General features: G+C 46.0%; 1 protein-coding gene across 1 annotated transcript in view; it reads right to left on the bottom strand.

Moving 5' to 3' along the window:
- AOAH (acyloxyacyl hydrolase) overlaps positions 1-18971 on the bottom strand; it is a 119176-nt gene that overhangs the window by 22710 nt on the left and 77495 nt on the right. Inside the window, exons 13-15 of the mRNA XM_066239870.1 lie at positions 6486-6568; positions 998-1034; positions 171-245 (exon numbers count right to left, since the gene is read on the bottom strand). Coding sequence (XP_066095967.1) covers positions 171-245; positions 998-1034; positions 6486-6568 — 195 coding nt within the window. The remainder of the gene's footprint in view (positions 1-170; positions 246-997; positions 1035-6485; positions 6569-18971) is intronic.

Consider the following 18971-nt stretch of genomic DNA (forward strand, 5'->3'; position numbering starts at 1 on the left):
AGAGAGAGACAGAGAGAGAAGGTGGGGAGGAGCTGGAAGCATCAACTCCCATATGTGCCTTGACCAGGCAAGCCCAGGGTTTCGAACCAGCGACCTCAGCATTTCCAGGTCAACGCTTTATCCACTGTGCCACCACAGGTCAGGCAAAACCTTCTTTCTTAACAACTCACCCGTTGCAGACATCATTTCCGATCATGGCGTAGATAACGATGGCTGGGTGGTCTGACAGTGGGTTCCTAGACAAACTGAGAAGCCACGGATGGAATCTGAATAACATCAAATACTTGGAAAGCTAGCTTTTGTGACTCTTTACGTGACCACCTTCTGGGTGACCTTTTGCTATTTTTCTTTCATTCTAGTATCACCTTTCCTGTTTTCCCCTTTCTTCTCTAAAATCTTTCACCTGCTTCCTCTTAGGGAAAGACCACATGAATGTACAGAATTAAAGAGTGGAGCGACGTTTGCCACAAGGGGACGTGCTATGCCATCTTCTTAGCGTCTTTCACAGTCTCTGTTGGGAACAAACACGGGGGAGCTCCCCGGGTTACTTACGTCCGGATTCAGGAGACATCCTGACAGTGGTGAGCCTGCCGTCAACTTTGAAAAGTCAAGGGTTTCCCAAGGTTTCCATTTTGGGCACCCAGGGCCTTGCTTCTGAATTTTAAGCCCAAAACAAACACAAAACTATAAGACTAGTTCTTCATTCTTAAACAGGAATAGGAATAATAATCCTTTTCTGTCCTTTTCAGACACTTGGGCCAGATCTAAGTGTGCTCCACTTTGCATGCATGTTGATGACTCCTTCTTTAAGGAGATATGCAAATGAACACTTCCAGTGCTCACTGGCCCAGGACGGGACATTCTCCCAGTCTTTGCAGCGTGATCGACAAGCTCCTGGTTCCCGGTGCAAGCGATTAGGGGGTAACGGCAGGATTTTCATTCATTTTTCCAAAAAACTCAATTTAAAAACAAGTTTGTATAGCCCTCTTCCACTTACCTTTCTATAAATTTCTTCAGGTTTCGGGAAGATGCACCTGAATGATTAAAATTAAGGAAGTAAATTAGAGTTAGTGAGTTCAGTTCCAAACTGGGCGTACGGGGCGGCCGAGGGACGGAAACCACGGGAGAAGCCCCAGCGTGCCGTCGGCGATCCCTACGCCATCGCGCTGACGGGAACAGCTCTGCCCGCCGCGCTCCTTCGGGTTTGGTGTTTACTTGGCCTTGTGTTAACATGGCCCCAAATTCTTCGGATCTGCAGGTCTCAAGACCTTTCCTTGCTAGTAGGTGTAAGGAAAACTACCCTCAAGAGGAAGGAATGAGCTGAGGGATGAGAGGGACAGTAGAAAGGGTGCTTCGAGAGACACCCATCCCCCCAGGGAGCCCCAGGAAAGGCCCTCCTGGCATTCCCGCCCACCCCTGGGGCGCCCCCCGCTGGCTGGCCCGTGCAGGATTCAGATTTCAGGATTGATAAACTTCAACTCCTGTAAGGACACCTCTGGCCACCCTCCCCCATCCCCATTACCACCTGTAATGTCTCTCTTAGATGAAAACCATCGTTATTGAGTACTCCTTGAACTGTAGACCCTCTGTGAAGCACTTTATATTAATTCGTTTAGGCCTCAGCACAACTGTGTGAGTCGGGCACATTAATAGCCCCATTTTATAGATGAGAAAACAGGCTCACTGAAGTGACTGTTGTGTAGCCCAAAGCCTCACAATTCAAACCCCGTCCCTTCTGCCTGCATGCTCCCTGCATGACATTGCTTCTCGAGGCTGGGAGTCTAGGAAGAGTGAACCCAAATAGGTTTTTCTGTTGTCCTTGGAGGCTAGTGTGAAGTAGTAAGTGAGTAATCCTCAGGTGGGAGGGACAAAGAAGATCATTCTATAACTTCCAGGGATGGAAGGTTAGGGGCCAGGTGCAATGTATGACAGAGCCAGCAGGTGTTCTTACAGACCCACGTGGGGAAAAGGGCAGTGCACAGCCCATAAACTTGATCATTTTCACCAGTTTTAAGCAGGCAGGTCAGTGGCAGTAAATACATTACATGGGTGCACAACTTGCATCACCACTGTCTGTCCCCAGGACTGGCCCACCATCCCCCCTTGAAGCCCTGTACCCAGTAGAGAACAGCTCCCTTCCACCTCTCCTCCAGCCTCTGGTGACGGCATCCTACTTCCTGTCTCGTAGGTTACCTGTGCCAGGTCCCTCGCGTAGTGGAATCACACGGCACTTGTCTTTCGTGCCTGGCTTAGTTCACTTTGCACAGTGTGTTCCGGTTTCATTTCCTTGGAGCATCTGTGTCCTTCCTTTGAATAACAGCCCACTGAATGGATGTACCACATTCTGTTTGACCATTCATCCACTAATGGGCATTTGGCTTGTTCCCACCTTTTGGCTCTTGTGAATAATGCTGCCATGACCCTACTTTCCATTGTTGTTGTTGTTGTTGTTGCTGACCTGTGAAGCTGCTGGACCACAGAGTAATGCTGTGTTTAATCTTCCTGAGGAGCTGACACAGTGCTTTCATTCCCGTTGTGCAGCGAGGCCGGGTCGTACGGAATGCGCACACAAACGTACACGTTGAGAGCAGTCAGTTCCTGTCACCATGCCTGCGTCCACCCCCTGGGTAAGCACCTACTATGTGCCGACACACAGTAGGGAGTGAACAGACGGGTGGGACTAGGCCTCTGGCCCTGAGCGGTAGCGTCCACGGGGTAGACTCTGGGAGCCACAGGCCTTCCTGTCACGGACATGTGCCTTTGAGATTTATTTCTTCAAATCCACTTGTTTCTTCAAAAAAGTGATTTATATCTAAAAAGTGACTGATTTTTAAAAATGCTGAGTAAATAGGGGGACAGGTGGTTCGTGGAGTTAGTGATGATGACTGTGGACACTGGGTGGGGGACAGTGACTTTTCAACCTTCCTGCAGCCCCATGAAGGTCAGGGAGGCACTGTTATCATCCCCGCTCTGCAAAGTGGGCCCCATCTGGGTTTTCCGATGAATTCCACAATGCCAGATGATGTAGTTTACGAACTGGTTTTATCAGAGAAGGGCAAGCTGGCGAGGCTGGATTTGTCCCCTGAACCACACGATCCCTCTGAATTTGGGGGCAGCCTCGCCACCTTCAAGATGGAGTGAAGACGGCCCATGGAGCTGACTTGTTGTCTAGGCAACCCAGAATGAGATCCCGGGGTCACCTTTGGAGACTGTGCTCAGCGAACCATGATCTCCGGTTTATAGATGCAGAACCGGGCTGGAGAAATTGAACAATTTGTCCAAGTCACACACCAATCCCAGGGCTTAAACACAAAACCAGTCTGCTATTTATATTTCAAGGAAAGGAGAAGATGCTATGAATCAACAGGAGGGGAAGATGTCTTGCCTCTGGTCTCTGGGCCTCACTTTGCTATTCTATGCTCTTTCCTCTTTAACCACACCAGCTGCCCCCCACCCGGTGGCTTTGGCGAGCTGGAAGCTGTAAGAAACCCCCTGCTTTGCTGATTGTAAAGAGCGAGCAGGAGGCTTGCTGTGCCTGAACCCCTGCCAGAGAATTGGTACCCACATTAAAGATGGTTCTGACATTTTACATTCTAAGATGGTTTTTGTGGCAGTGGCTCCTGGTGGAGCTATCTATGGGCGTGTTTGAGAGCTTGGACCTAAATGTCAAGACAAAAACAAGAGCTGTTTCTTTCATTCTGATGATACAATTTTAAAGCAATGCTTGACTATCCCATTCAACTCTTTCTTCCCTTTTTCCTCTTTTTCATTGGTTCTGAAAAATAAGTGTAACCATAAATATGCAGGCTATAGAAAAGCTGACTTTTCCTGTAGCTAATAAAAACCTGGGAGAGCACTTGACATCGCTTGGCGTGGGAAGTCAGGTTACACGCTGTATGATATAAAAAAAATAATCGGTGGTGAGGAGAAGCCACAGAAACTAGGAAGAGGGCGGGAGAATAAAACCAGAACATTAAATAATGTAACTAGGAGGAACAACAATGATAAAAAATGTCCTCTTAGAATTAGATCCTTATGAAAATAGGCAAGCAGCACCTCCAGTAAGTTATACTAGACAAAGTCTACATTCTCTGTTCTTCTAAAGGTTGTGAATTTAGAGAAAGAAAGGACATAATGTCCCCTGGTTGCCTGGCCTCTTCAGCAGACAGTCTGACGGAAGCCCCGGGTTTCGGTCACATGCTGACGTGCGTGTGTGCGTGTGATCAGGCTCTTCACCCCTCTCCTATCCCCTTCTCCATCCCCACAATCTGAGCTTTAAGAGAAAGCCATAGACGGCACACCCCCAAAGGAGAAAGGTCTACTACAGATAGTGCCGAGGGCCCTTTGGAGTGTCTGACTTGGCCTTTCGGGTTTAACGAAAGATCGTTGCATTTGTTGTGGGTAGGAAGTGATGCTGAGTTGCCATGTCCGGGTCTGGTGGAGAGGGACACGCTGGTGGCATGGGTACACAGAGCCTGCGTTTCTGGCCGGACGCCATTGCTCACTTTTTGCCCCGACCCACTATCCTCAGCTCCGGGACCTAGGGGCAGGCCCTTTGCTCTTCCTACACTCTCTTTCTAGGGTTTTATTTTTTCCTGGTTATTTCTACATAAAAACAAAATCTTTGGGAAACAGAAAAGTTTAAAAAAAAAAAAGCAATCATCCGTAATTTATCAAGTGTAATGATTTTGGTGGATTTCCTACCCATCTTATATACAGCTGTTTTTCTCTTTTATTTTTTAAAAAAATATAGTAGAAATTAAATACTCTATCCAATTTTATATCCTGATTTTCCTTTTGCAAGTGTTTTGTTTTTCTAAACAAAAATATGCGAATTTTAACCATTATTTTGTGGGGCTGCATAATATCCCACACAGCTGTTTTGTTCTTTGGTTTTGTTTTTTTTTATAGTCTACACTGACAGGGAGCTTTTGACAGCATTGGGGCTATTTAAATATCTCATTACAGAATAAGAGAAAATGCAACAAGGGGCCGATAGTCATTCTGTGTCTCTGATGATTCACAGCCGGGTTTGATGGTCACTTTTCAATGGACTGGCTGCTGGTTGTGTTCACAGGCAGAGAGGGGAGGCCGACCTCTTCCTGTTAGACTGCTATCTCCAATCACAGACCAGCGACTGTTATCTTGGCTGGTGTCCGAGTGGAATGGGACAAACTGGGTATGAATTCCAGCTTTTGTAACTTACTGTCCCTGTGTTCTGGGACAAGGTTCTTGGTCCCTCTGTGCCTCTGTTTTCTCAATGGTAACTGTGTGGCGATCACTATAATTTCTCAATTCTGAGAAATATATTTGAACACATTTATATAATATCGGGTTGAGTGCTGCAATCAATGTGTACACTGCAATTTTTCCTCCCCGACACTCCCCAGAGCTATTACAATCAGTGGTATCCTCAGACTGAAGAACTATAATAATCCGTGCCTTACCCTGTGTTGAAAGGATTAGCTGAGATATTTTACACAGAGTGTTCTTAGCACTTGGTAGGAGAATGATAAATACCAGCTATTATTTTATTAGCAAAACCACAATGGGGTTCTTAGAATAGAATATTTATTCGGGACAGAGTGTATATTATAAGATATTACTTATGGGTCAGGTATTGAGTTAAAAGTTGTACTGCTCGGAAAATTTCTTAGCACTGCTGTTTATTAGAGATGACCCAGGATGGCACATAGGTTTAACTTTATGTGTCAAGTCCAATCTGTCGATGATGATGGTCAGACGTGCTGTGTTGTGAGAGTTGCTGAGGCGGGATTTGGGTGTAGCCGACATGGGTGCCAAGGTTGATTAGTAACATCTTCCCCAGGCACTATCTCTGCATCATGGTGTCACCAGACATTCCTTGGCAATTCATTAGGCATTAGCCAGGCTATGGTTTGTCAATGACTGAATCTGGGGTCCAAGATGCAAAGGTGAGAACCACCCAGGTAAGCAAGCCCAGAAGACACAGATGTCCTGGGAAACAGGGGGTCCTGATGGAGACCTGCAAGTCTCCCCATCACCCTAAAAATACATTTCTTAATGGCTTTGGTGGTTTCAGCTGTGAACACCGAGTTGTTTTTCTTAAAACTCCCACTCCAGTTGAAACGGCGGGAGACTTTGCACTAGAGGGGAGGGCGGAGTCTTTGCGATGACCTTGGTTTCGCTTAGTCCTCGTTCCGCCAGTGCTCACTCAGATCTTGCCTCCTGAGCCTTGAATGCCCTGCACCTTGGCCGTTCTAGAAAAAGTTCTTTGCAGCTGGATGATGGCCGTCCTCTTTTGTCTGTGTCTTGACTGCCCCTTGTTCTTGTTCTCGTGTGCTGAGGGGAACAGGCTCTAAGCCCAGGTCCCCTCTATCAGAAGGGGAGACTGTTCATCTTGTCCTGTGGTCCTTGTTAATCTAATTCTCGGTGTGTGTGGTACTTATGAAATAAAATCAATCATTCAAGGCACATAGGTGGAGGCTTAAGTGGAAGGCACGTACCGTTTTTTGAGAGATTCTGGTAGTCCCGGTGATTGCAGCGGTTTCTTTGCCGTAAATGAAGGTAAATAGACTTTTCTTTAATTCTGAAACAAATATATATGCATATACTTAATGTTGGAACATTCACAGGATGAAGTTCAAACAAACATGGCTTTATCACGATTTTTTAAAATGTGGTTAAAATAAACTCAAGAAATCAAATCTCTGCAGAAGCCTTCTAAACTGTCACTATATAAGTTGTTATATGAAGCAGTCCTATAAAATGGTTGCATGAATGTGGTAAGATCAAATTTTTCCTTTTTTTTTTAATCTTGTTTCATTTTTTTTAATCTTATTTATTCATTTTTAGAGAGGAGAGAGAGAGAGAGGGAGAGAGAGACAGAGAAAGAGAAGGGGGAGGAGCAGGAAGCATCAACTCCCATATGTGCCTTGACCAGGCAAGCCCAGGGTTTTGAACCGGCGACCTCAGCATTTCCAGGTCGACACTTTATCCACTGCGCCACCACAGGTCAGGCAAATTTTTCCTTTTTATGAAGACCTCCAGAGTCATCCCTTTGTAATCCTTTTACCAAAAGCTGATGTAGGTCTCCTGAACAATTGGCCATCTTTACTGTCCCTGTATTTTTAATACGGCCTCATTCTCTTTCTTCTCCCAGTTGCTCTGAAGCTGTGGCAGACACTGCTGTCCTTCAGGTCCATGTCTCCCCTTTGTCCGTTTCAATAAAAGCTTTAGTAGGATGTGTATCTTCCCAGAATGAGGACTGCTTTCCCAGACTCCCTTGCAGCTAGGAGTGGCCTCTTCACTAAGTTCTGAGCAATGAGATGGAAGTAAAATTATTCAGCAGAAGTTGCTGAGAATGTTTCTTAGGACACAACTGGCAAGTTTCTTTGCTCTTTCTTTGTACTGTTTATCCATTCTGCTGACTGGAATAGGAATGCTGCCATTTCAGACAGTGGGGATAAGTTGCATGCTGGGAAGGCAAGGACTAGAAAGACACTAGATCCCTGAGAACCAGTGAAAGATACCCATCAACTTTGTCTCTTAGAGCCTTGATAACCCCAGGTAAGAAGTCTGACTACCCTACTGAGACGGCATGTAGAAAGGCCATACAATGGAAGGAGCTAAGATGTCCTTTCATAGGTGAATAGATAAATAAACTGTGGTACATCCAAACAATGGACTACTATTCAGCAGTGAAAGGATACGATCTATTAAGCCATGAAAAGACATGGAGGACCCTTAAGTGCATATTGTGAAGTGCTAGAAGCCAATTGGCAAAGGCTACATACCACATGATTCCAACAATATGGCCTCCTGGGAAAGGTAAAGCCATGGAAACAGTAGAAGATCACTGGTTTCCAGGGAGCTGGGGAGAGGGAGCAGGAGGAATTCATAGGTGGAGCCCAGGGCTTTTAGAGCAGTGAAACTAATCGCAGGATACTGCCGTGGGGGCTGGGCATCATTGTGCATCTGTCAAAGTCCACAGAATGTTCAACAAAAGGAGTAAGCCCTAGTGTAAATGATGGGCATTAGTGAAGAGTCGTCAGGATAATGGTTCTTCATTTACAAGAAAGGCACTGTTACCAGTGCAAGATGTTCCCATAGAGGAAATTGAGCAAATTGAGGAGATGAGGGACTAGCCACTAGAGGGAACTCTCTATACTTTCTGCTCAGTTTTTCTGGAAACCTAAAACTGCTAAAAAAAAAAAACAACGATCAAGTCTATTAAAAAAAAGTCTCTACTCAGAAAGGAAAGAGGCCCCAGCACAGCCCAGCCTTCTCGTTGCCCCTTCCCAGGCGCCAGCGACGTGAGGGAAGCCCTCTTGGACCCTCCAGCCCAGCCACCGGGTGGACGCCATTCAGTAACCACTGTCGGCATCACGTGGAGAGAAAGAGCCGCCAGCCAAGCGCTGGCTGCATTCCTGACCCCCGCATTGGGAGGTGAAATCAAGATGGTGCTTGTTAGAAGCCACTAAAGTGTGAAGTACTTTGTGTATAATAATAGATAACCAGAACATAGAGTTACAGAATTCTAGGTAAAAAAAAAAAAAAATCAATTTTCCTCCAGAGCCAGAAGGAATTGATCCGTTGGCCCCTGGCCTCCCGGTGCTGTCTGAGCTGTTCTGTTCCTTGGGCCTTTGAGAACGGGGAGAAGCATCTCGTTCCAAGTGTTCTGAAATGTCACGATGACAGGCTGGGAGCGGCTCTCTTTTCGTTCAGGGTGTCGGACTTTTGATGGGCCCTTTTAACCTGGACATTCATATCATTCAGTTCTGAGAGATGTTCTTCAGTGACTTCATTACTGTTTTCTTCCTTTCTTTTTTTTTCTTAGAACGCCTGTTATTTGGATAGTGAGTCATCTAGACTTGCCTCTCATTTTCCTCGGTTTTCTGTCCCAGGTTCCATATCTTTGTCTTGCTCTGTTTTCTGGATGACACTCTCAACTTGATCTTTCAACTTTTCCATGGAACTCATCTGATCTCACAAGTATAATTTCCAAGTGATCTTTTTTGTTCTTTGGATATATTTTTAATTTTAGTGTCATGTTCTTGTTGTATCATGAAATAGCTTCTCTTATCTCTCTGAAAATATTAATTTTACTTATATTTATAAGTAGAATGTTAATTAGAGGTTTTTTTTATTTCCCCTTAGTAAACAAAGTCATAGTCTGTTTTCTTGAAGTTGTTTTTTTTCTTTCTCTCTTTCTCTTTTTTTATATATATATTGTCTTTCACATTCAAGTTTTCCTTCTGATATCTATGATCTTGGGTTGTTTCTTGGCTTATATTTAAAAGTAGAAACTGGTTGAAAACTCAAAAGCTGATTGGAAAGTGAGCCCCTGGGTGTGACTCGCTACTCTGGTCCTCACCATCGGCTGGCTGGACCTTTCTCAGGGATTCCCCCACTTTCTGTGCCTTTTGGGGGGCTTTCCTCTCAGGGTGTGCCCATTCCTCAGGAAAAGATCGCTCTGTCTCCAGCCGGGTCCCCAGCATTCTGGGCTGGGGGGATGGGTCCTCCGTGTTTAGTGTGCTTATGTTTTAGTGGGGTGCTCCTCTCCCCGCTTACATCTGCCGACTCCCAGTCCAGAGCCCTTCACTCCAGCCTCTCCAGGGAACAGACCTCTAGTCTCGCACCCGAGCAAGCGAGGGGTGCCGCCCACTGTGGAGAGCTGGGAAGAGGTCCGAGGATCTAAAGGCTTCTTCAGCAGCCTTTCAGCCCACACTTCTGCATCCAGCTTCGCCTGCATTTCTGGGGCTACCACGCATCGCCGATTCCCAAGTCTTGTGGAGGTCCTGCCGCGCAGAGCGGGCTGCTTCTGGCTCCCCCTCCTGGCAGCTCAGGACGTGTAGCTCCTGAGTCTACGAAGCCGGTCACCACCGGTCCTTCTGCTTTCTGGATTCCAGCATATTGTGGCTGTCGGCTCTTCCTGCTCCTTCATCCTTGTGGACAAACTCATCTTCTCTCATTGTAGTGGGCTTTCTCCAGAGGGAGAAGAAAGTGCTTTGTTCAATCTGCTATCTTACTCAGAGGCCTGAACTGACTACTTCATATACTGCATTGTTTATGTCCTTGGCCTTGACAATTTTATTCTATTTTGAAAAAAGAAGGTGGGAAATGGATATTAGATTTGAGTTCAATACTAAAATAATGTCACGGTCAGTAAAGAGGGGTTACTTTCCTTTGGGAAAGGGATTGTTATCAACATTTAGCCATACACGTATTTCTGATCATTCTACAAACAAAATTTATGTACTGAAACCCTGTTTTGTTTCTGATCTGCTCATGGAGAGTAATGACTGTGGCTATTAACATTATGGATACAGTTAGTTACCCCTTTTTACTGCAAGAATATAGAATCTTCCCCCATAAGCGAATAGCTTTCATGAACATTTCTGACCAGAAAGAACATCAAAATTTTTGGGATTCATGTTCTATACAAAGACACTAGAAAATATTTCATGTAATCGAAGATACTGTTTTCTTTCATCCCCACCTCAAATACATAATCTCTCCTGTAAATTCTGGGAATTACATTTGTCAAAGAGTACTCAGGTGTCCTGAGAGAACAGAGGGGGCGAGACATTTTGAGAAGCTTATAACACAATATTTTGAGATGCCTACAGGTTGAGAAGATGGCGTCATATGAAGTTATCGGCATAGAGGGTCCACTGAACTTGAATTAACAGGATAGACTGAGGGCGGGGAGCACAGGAAGGTCAGCTGCGATGGCCATTCTGGGTTTGAATGGCCTTTCCTCTTGCTCCTTGTCCTTAGCAGGACTCAGGTTTCCCAGTGTGATTTCTTTGTTTCTTCCTTTTTTCCTTTGTTGTGCATCAAAACCCAGTCCCATGGGCCAGGCGATGAGGTGATGGCTACAGTCCTGTCGTCAGAGGGGTTCAGGGAGGAGGGCTGAAAGTCCTCGTCCTCACGCCTCTCCCAACGCCCAAGGTGCTGGCAGCGTCAGCGGAGGGAGTGGCACTGCAGGGCCATCACATCAAATTTCCAGGTTTATCAGCTCCGTTGACGATGGGGCCTGGGAAGGTACAGCATTTCATGTGAGGACACGCTGGTCAGATTTTGCTTTCCACAACAAAATTCAAAATAGGTAAGTGTCAGACAGAATGTCTACTAGTAGCTTTTCCCAACCTGGACTCAGGTAACGCAAAAGATCACTTTCTCGGATAGACTTCTAACCCCACCTTCCCCTTTCCGTTTCACTATGACCGAAGGGAAAACAAAATAAATAAAAAAAGAAAAGAAGAAATTCAAGAATGAGCCTCTAAAAGAATGCAAACAAATTAAAGAGGTTGATTTAGAATGGAAAGAATGATCTCCTCCTATGTTGACTCAACGCAGAACCCACTTCAAGGCCACCAAGCAGCTTTCCAGAAGGCTTAGCGTGTCGGAGGTTTGAGGATGAGTCAAGGGTGATGTTGTTCAAGCAACAGTGATGTATCACGTCCCGGTGAATTTTCTGAGGCGATTGCTGACTCTTTCTAGAGGCACAGCTAGTTTGGGTATACATTTTGAGGTCCTAGGAAGTTGACTCTTAGGGAATCAGTCACAAAACTGACAGGGTCCGGGAAGGCAAGCCGCAGGGTCAGTGAGGGCCAGAGGGTAATATTTGCTGCGATGGGTTAGGGCAGGGAAGTGGATTAGGATGAAAGCGGATAACACAGAGACGAGACAGGCTTTCTCTGGGGACCTCGACTGGGAAGTTGTCAGAAAAGGAGTCGGGAGTTCACTTTCTGATGTGGATGGAGGTCAGGCCAGCATGGGGCCTGGGGAATGGATTAAAGAATTTAAGAAATTCCTTCTTGTCAGTCAACACTAGGCACATCCCAGAGCCCTGTGTAACCTCTAGTTCACTGCATTACAAAGCAACCGAGACTCCAGCTTCAGAGAGAGATAAATATGCAGAATGTGATTTGCGGTGTGCTCATAGAAACTGGTAATGAGCTAATTATGCAGGGGTGCGTGCAGGGGGAGGGGGGGACGACTGCAGTGGAGATCCTGGGAGTTCAGACATGAAAAGGCGAGCCAGGCAGCAAGCACGATAGATACTGAGTCTGAAGCAGAAAAAATGGTACGAGGAAAGAGACTTCCTGGGCATTGTGTTCAATAATTCATGAAGGACGATGCTCAGGCACGGCTTCTTACCTGTTAAGTTAACCCCCCACTACGATTCCTTCCTCTGACCTTCTCTGAGCTCGGAGCAGTTCTAACTCTGTCCAGACTGGCTCTTCTCAGCCTCAGGATTGATTTGACGCCCCCCTGTACCGGGGTAAACATTAAACTGAGGTAGAAACAGGGACTTAAGGCGGTGGATGCTTGTAAATATGAAAAGCTCATTGGGGACATGGATGGTGTTGATGATCTAAACAGCACCTCTCAGAGGATGCTACGAAACACCAGTTTCCAGATATGCATCTTTATCATAGAACTTACACACACACACACACACACACACACACACACACACACACACTCAGATTCTGCATGATCAGTTCCATGATCAAATAAGCTTGGGGAATATTGCATGTTATCCCTTGGAGAGATACAAAGGTGGCTTATTAAAGGTGCTGGTGAGTCTTACATGGAATGAACTTGGTTTCCTTTATTTAAACTAGTGCTTAAAAAAAAACACTTGGCCCTGGCCTGTTGGCTCAGTGGTAGAGCGTCGGCCTGGCGTGCGGGGGACCCGGGTTCGATTCCCGGCCAGGGCACATAGGAGAAGCGCCCATTTGCTTCTCTGCCCCCCCTTCCTTCCTCTCTGTCTCTCTCTTCCCCTCCCGCAGCCAAGGCTCCATTGGAGCAAGGATGGCCCGGGCGCTGGGGATGGCTCCTTGGCCTCTGCCCCAGGCGCTAGAGTGGCTCTGGTCGAGGCAGAGCGACACCCCGGAGGGGCAGAGCATCGCCCCCTGGTGGGCAGAGCGTCGCCCCTGATGGGCGTGCTGGGTGGGTCCCGGTCGGGCGCATGCGGGAGTCTGTCTGACTGTCTCTCCCCATTTCTAGCTTCAGAAAAATACAAAAAAAAAAAAAATATATATATCTATATCTATATTTATCTCTCTATATATATGTTTAATACTCTTTAAATATGGCGGGACTGATACTGCACAGTTTTTGAAGAGTATGGCTGACTTATTGCTGTGACCCGTGTTTGAGCATTGAGATTTGAGATGGCCTGAGATAGGTTCAGTTGGTGACAAGAATTCTACTAGGGGAATTTGGACTTTTTTCAGTTTACATCAATCAATCTAGACTGCAAAATTATATCATCTGGCCAAAACGTCACAGGGGGGCTTGATTTATCTATTATGAACCAAATTCACTTGTTAGCAGGGCTCTGCTTTGTTTTATTCCCCCCCCCCCCCGCGACTGCCTCGATCCTTTTCCTTTATATTTTCTCCAGTGTGTTGACCATACGGTTGCTTTACAATTTTAACGAATTTGGCCGATTTCTTGTAGAACTTCTACGGCAGGGCACACTGGACGGTCAAGTCCAGGGGTTGAAGATTCTGCAGACTGATTTTTACACGCAGCATGCCAGGCAGCGGGCGGTCCCATTCAGGCCGTTGATCCACCTCTTCCCTGGTCCCTGGTGTTTTCCCTGAAATGTTTATCCCTGCAAATCCGATTTGATTTAGGCAATCTGGGAAAATGCAAGGGGAGGAAGTTCGCAGATGGTAAAGCACTCTACGAGTGTAAAGTGACATCCCTCTGAATTCCTCGAGTGATTCTGTATCTCGCACGGCACCGTGGGGACACCACACAGCATGCCGGCTAGGGCTGTGGGGGCGGGTCCAGCGATGGAGATGTTTAGAGTCTGGGGGGAGGGGCAGGTGCGGTGGGGAGACAATGAGCCAGCACTTATGACAAGTGAGGTGACACTGACATTGAAGAAGCCCAGCAGGAGCACCGGACAGAATCGTGCAGGCAGGTGAGGGTTAGTGTGAGGTGGCTGTCCAGAGGACCTGACCCCCGAGTGACCCGCACTGAAGTCAGAGGTGACGGTGAATGCCTAAGATGCTCAAACTCACTAGTAATCAGGATGTTACCCGTTAGAACAGCAATAAAATGCTGTTAGACTGGACAAGACCAAGAAGGCGGACAATTTCCAGGATTGACAAGGGCGTGGGGGAACAAGTATATTCCCACACACTATTTGTGAGAGGCGAAACTGGCACAGCCCTTTTGCAGGGGTTATTTTATGGAAAATTACAAACAGATTATGTTCCGACCCAGCAAATGTTGTTCTAAAGAAACCCTCACAAATAGTCATAAAGAGCACTGCGGAATGCTCACTGCGGCACTCCTGGGCACGGTGAGGATTTGGGACTAAGTGGACCGTCCATCAGCGGGAGGTTAAAATAGCCGTAGTGTGAATTACCACGTCGAACTGCGCCGGCGTGGGAAGTGCCCAGGGAAGGATTCTTAGGGCAGAGCTCTGATTTACAGCGTGTTTATGCAAAGCATGATATCATTTATGGCAAAACCCCAACAAAGCATTTATTTCTTGATGTGCAGATACGTGCATGTGATCGTGCAGGAATGGTCTGGATGAAATCACACTAAATTAATAACAGAGCTCCCTTCTGGGAAAAGGGGTGAAATCGGGGGAGGCTTCCGGCTTTTCCCTTCACGTACAAGTGCTTTTTCTTTTTAAAATAAAAATATACTCGCGATTTGAGTAAATCAATTAAAAACATATAAAAATAAGTGACGTCAAGGAGGGGGGGAGGTCACTGCAGGTGGAGAGATTTGTCAGAATACGTGACAAGAGTCCTGTTGCTCAGAGCCAGGGTCCCCAGAGGGTCCTCCGGCCCCAGGGCAGGGACACCCCTGCCTGCGTCCCTTCCCTTCTCGCCAGCTCTGGAACCTTGTTCCTCCCCGCACCCCACCAGCTCTTCCCTCCTCTGGATCTTCTTACCACTTGGCTTGTTGTAGGGCCCCTCATCTAAAGATGTCTCCCTGATCTTCTATTCCCCACCAGCTATGACCCCGTTTCCCTTCTCCCTCGAATAGTAAAACTTCTGCCAAGAGCCGTTGACGCTCAGCCACAGCGACTCCGTCACCTCCTGAACCTGTTCTTCCCCAGCGGGCTTCCATCTCCGCTTCCCCCCCACCCCAACCTGTCTCCGGCCAGAAGGTCCCATGACCTCCGTTCTGCACTCCCGGGGGGCCGAGCGCAGTTCTGGTCCTCCAGCTCCGCCTCCACCCGGAGCAGCATTCGGCTCCTAGTCCTGTCTCCTTGGAAACACGTTCTTCCCTTGGCCTCCAGGGCCCCGCATCCTCTCAGGTTTCTTTCTACCGCGAAGGCTGTCCTCTCTGACTTCTCTCTCCAACCCGCTCCACGTGGGTGGGCGCCGCGCCCTCGTCCTCAGCCACATTTCTCCTTCTCACTCCGTGGAATGGTTTTCAATTTTTTTTTTCTTTCTTTCTTTCAGGACTTCTTTATACTCTTGAAATCATTGAGAAACCCAGGGAGCTTTTGATTATGTGAGTTATAACAGTATTTATATATTAGAAATTAAAACTTAGGAATTGGAAAGAACATTTCATTTTAATTCACTTAAAATAACAATGCCCATTCCATGTTAATGTAAATACTTTTTTCCTGTAAAAAATATATGTTCCAACCCTACAGACCCAATTAGTAAGAAAAATGAAAAATTTTTTTTACTGTTTTTTTAATTCTCCAATATTTATCTCAATAACAGAAGACATGGGGTTCCCATATCCCCTTCTGCATTCAGTCTGTTGTGATTTTTTTTTTTTTCATATCCTTTTCATGTAACTTTGGATAAACGTCTTTGTTCCACACGGAAACTTGACAAATGGTAGCTTCTTAAAGACTGATTAGCTGTATTGTGGAATCTGAAATTGCATCAGTCAACTTTTTGCACCTGGTTACGGGAGAAGGGGTTGGTCTGCCTCATATGTCGACAGAGTGGATCTTTTGACTCGTGCATGATGTTATATTTTACACTCCGGTCCTGTAGAAAATACTGGTTCGCTCAGTTATGCAGATTTGCCAAATGTTCGTACATTTTATGACACAAAATCAAAGCACCGCATCTGTGGCTGGCATCACACACAGCTCGTTAGGAAAGTCTTTGAGTATTAGGAAGCTGTCAGGGTCGTAGCAGAACATGCACGTTTTCCAGAATTCAAGATTTTTCTTTGAAAGCTCAAATTTTTATGATTAGTAACCAACGGTGTTATTTGTTTTCCTTGAAGTGACAAGTACATTTTATTCATTTTGGATAAAATATCTGCTACATAGCCAAGCCTGAGCAACCATCATTTGTTTTCCAGTCTTTTTCAATAAAAATGGTGTTCCGTGAGAAACTGATGAATCCCACTCCCAATTCAACCACACCAGTGCTTTACCGTTGTGTTTGGTTATGCGGCAAACGTGCTTCATGCATGCATACTTCCCATCTCCTCAGACGAAATTACTAAAAGTTCGTGTGCTTACTTTAATACAATCAACGATCCCCCACCCCCTGCTTCATAGGAAACATTTGAAACGGAATACTCTCCCCTCCCCCTTTATTAAATCTGGAGTGTGTGCCCATGAAGTCCAGAGTGACTCCTGATACAGTTTGGGGCTACTGCTTTGACCCACCCTCAGATGTCAGAATTTCACCCACCATTGCTTTTGCACCATCGGTGCAGATGGCTACACCGTGCAAAAGGCAAATACTGTCTTAGTATCGTTGTAAAAGTTGTTTTTACCGTGAGGATCCCTCAGAGACCCCTCCTGCCAGGCGTCCGGGGACCACAATCGGAGAATCACTTATGTAAGACCATATCCTCTCCCATCAGCCTCACCCAACTTCGAAAGGCCAACTTTCCAGCTAATTATTTGTTTTGCCAAGTATAATTATAAGATGGCTAATCAATGGTAATTTGATCACATATAATTTTTGAATAATGGATTTAATAAGGTTATTAAACCCATTAGTGTTTAGTACTTACATGCCTTTTTTTTTTTTTTTTTTAAACATGAAATTAGGTTAGCAAATCTTAGCTGCAAATCCCTCCTGTTCAATTTTCTGTGTTTAATGCCTCTAGTGACTCTGGTTCGCAGTTATACACTGCTTTTCAAAATTGTTCTCTCATATAATGTCTACTGGGTCAGAGAGACCAGAAAACCTTTAACTGTCTGGTTCTAGGACACCTCTCATCAAAGATGCTAAGTGTCCTTGAACAGTACGGCTGTGCCACTTGTAACAATGACTTTGTCTATTTCCTTCTAAGCATTTGCTATGTTTCTGGTCCAACGTGGCAAATTTAATCCAGAGGCAGAGGGAGCACAGTGTACTCTAGACAATTCCATCTAGTTTACACCCACCTCTGGGGACTCCCTGATCTCATTCTAATCTCTCTCCAGCTGGAGATGGTATCTTTGGGAATTGCTTTTGGTTGCTTTGGCTTTCATAACTTCTTATGGGTAACATCAACTTCTTTATTTCTTTTCTCTCTCTTTCTTTCTTTTTTTAAAAAAAAAATCTCGCCCTGGCCGGTTGGCTCAGTGGTAGAGCGTCGGCCTGGCGTGCAGAAGTCCCGGGTTCGATTCCCGGCCAGGGCACACAGGAGAAGCGCCCATTTGCTTCTCCACCCCTCCCCCTCTCCTTCCTCTCTGTCTCTCTCTTCCCCTCCCGCAGCCGAGGCTCCATTGGAGCAAAGATGGCCCGGGCGCTGGGGATGGCTCCTTGGCCTCTGCCCCAGGCACTAGAGTGGCTCTGGTCGCGGCAAAGTGATGCCCCAGAGGGGCAGAGCATCGCCCCCTGGTGGGCAGAGTGTCGCCCCTGGTGGGCGTGCCGGGTGGATCCCGGTCGGGCGCATGCGGGAGTCTGTCTGACTGTCTCTCCCTGTTTCCAGCTTCAGAAAAATACAAAAAGAAAAAAAAATCTCTATTGTCCCTTCCATCCCCCTCTGTTCCCCAGCTCTAAAAAAACCCGTCCATTGTTTAGACCTAGCCTGCAGAAGTCCACTGCCCGGACCGACTCCTGGCTCTAGTGTTAGAAGAAGAGGATTTGGACAAGCACAGATGCTCAGGTTAGATGTGGTTGGGTCCAGGTGGTTATTTTTGTTAAGGATTTGGAGCCTGCCTCCCTGTTTGGAGGAACTAGTACATGTAGAGTGCAGTAACAGAGCAGTACTGTAATTAACAGCTGGCCAAATGCCCAATGTCACACAATGCAGGGCTCACTAGGAATGAGCTCAACTTTTAGAGCACGGTAACCTTGACCTTAAAGAAACATGTTCTCTAGAATGTTCTTAGCTCCCACCCATACACTTAGCCATGTCTTGTGTCAAGGGACAGCTAGTTAAGGGGTGGAGAAAAGCATATTTTCTGGGGAGAAGCAAGACATCTCTCCCCAATTATTTCCTCCAGTGCTTCTTAATCAAGCAGCATGCTGAAGTAGGATGCAGACTTGAACATCACGTTGTCCTATAACAGCCAGACTTGAACACAGGAGAGTACTTCAGTGATCTCCAAGTGCAACTCAACTTCATCATGTAGATGAGGTCCAGGGATGCTGAATGTCCTCTCTAAGACCACACAGAACCAGAACCAGAACCCTGCACCTGTAAACACAGTTTACCTCCTAATCCATCACACTGACTCTTAGGGGATTGTAGATGTTACTTTTAAATGAGAAGTCCTTCCTTCCTGAAGTTTGGGTATTGTTTCTTATCTTTCTACTGGACCTGGGTTTCTTTCACTTAAATAGGATTTTCCTGTTGCGTTCATTGCTTTGGAAAGTGAACTCAACATGTAATACTATACTTAATCTTAAAAAATATTGTTTTCTTCCCACTAACAATTTTCTTTCCTAATGGTAGGCTTCTCGCTCCCAAGATACCGACGCCATATAGGTTTTTTTTTGTTTGTTTGTTTTTATGTTTTGGACCAACTCAATTCCTTTCTGAATCACAATGGAAAAAAAACAAAACAAAATATATGG

The sequence above is a fragment of the Saccopteryx bilineata genome, chromosome 7 (genome assembly GCF_036850765.1).
Source record: "Saccopteryx bilineata isolate mSacBil1 chromosome 7, mSacBil1_pri_phased_curated, whole genome shotgun sequence".
Taxonomy (NCBI): Eukaryota; Metazoa; Chordata; class Mammalia; order Chiroptera; family Emballonuridae; genus Saccopteryx; species Saccopteryx bilineata.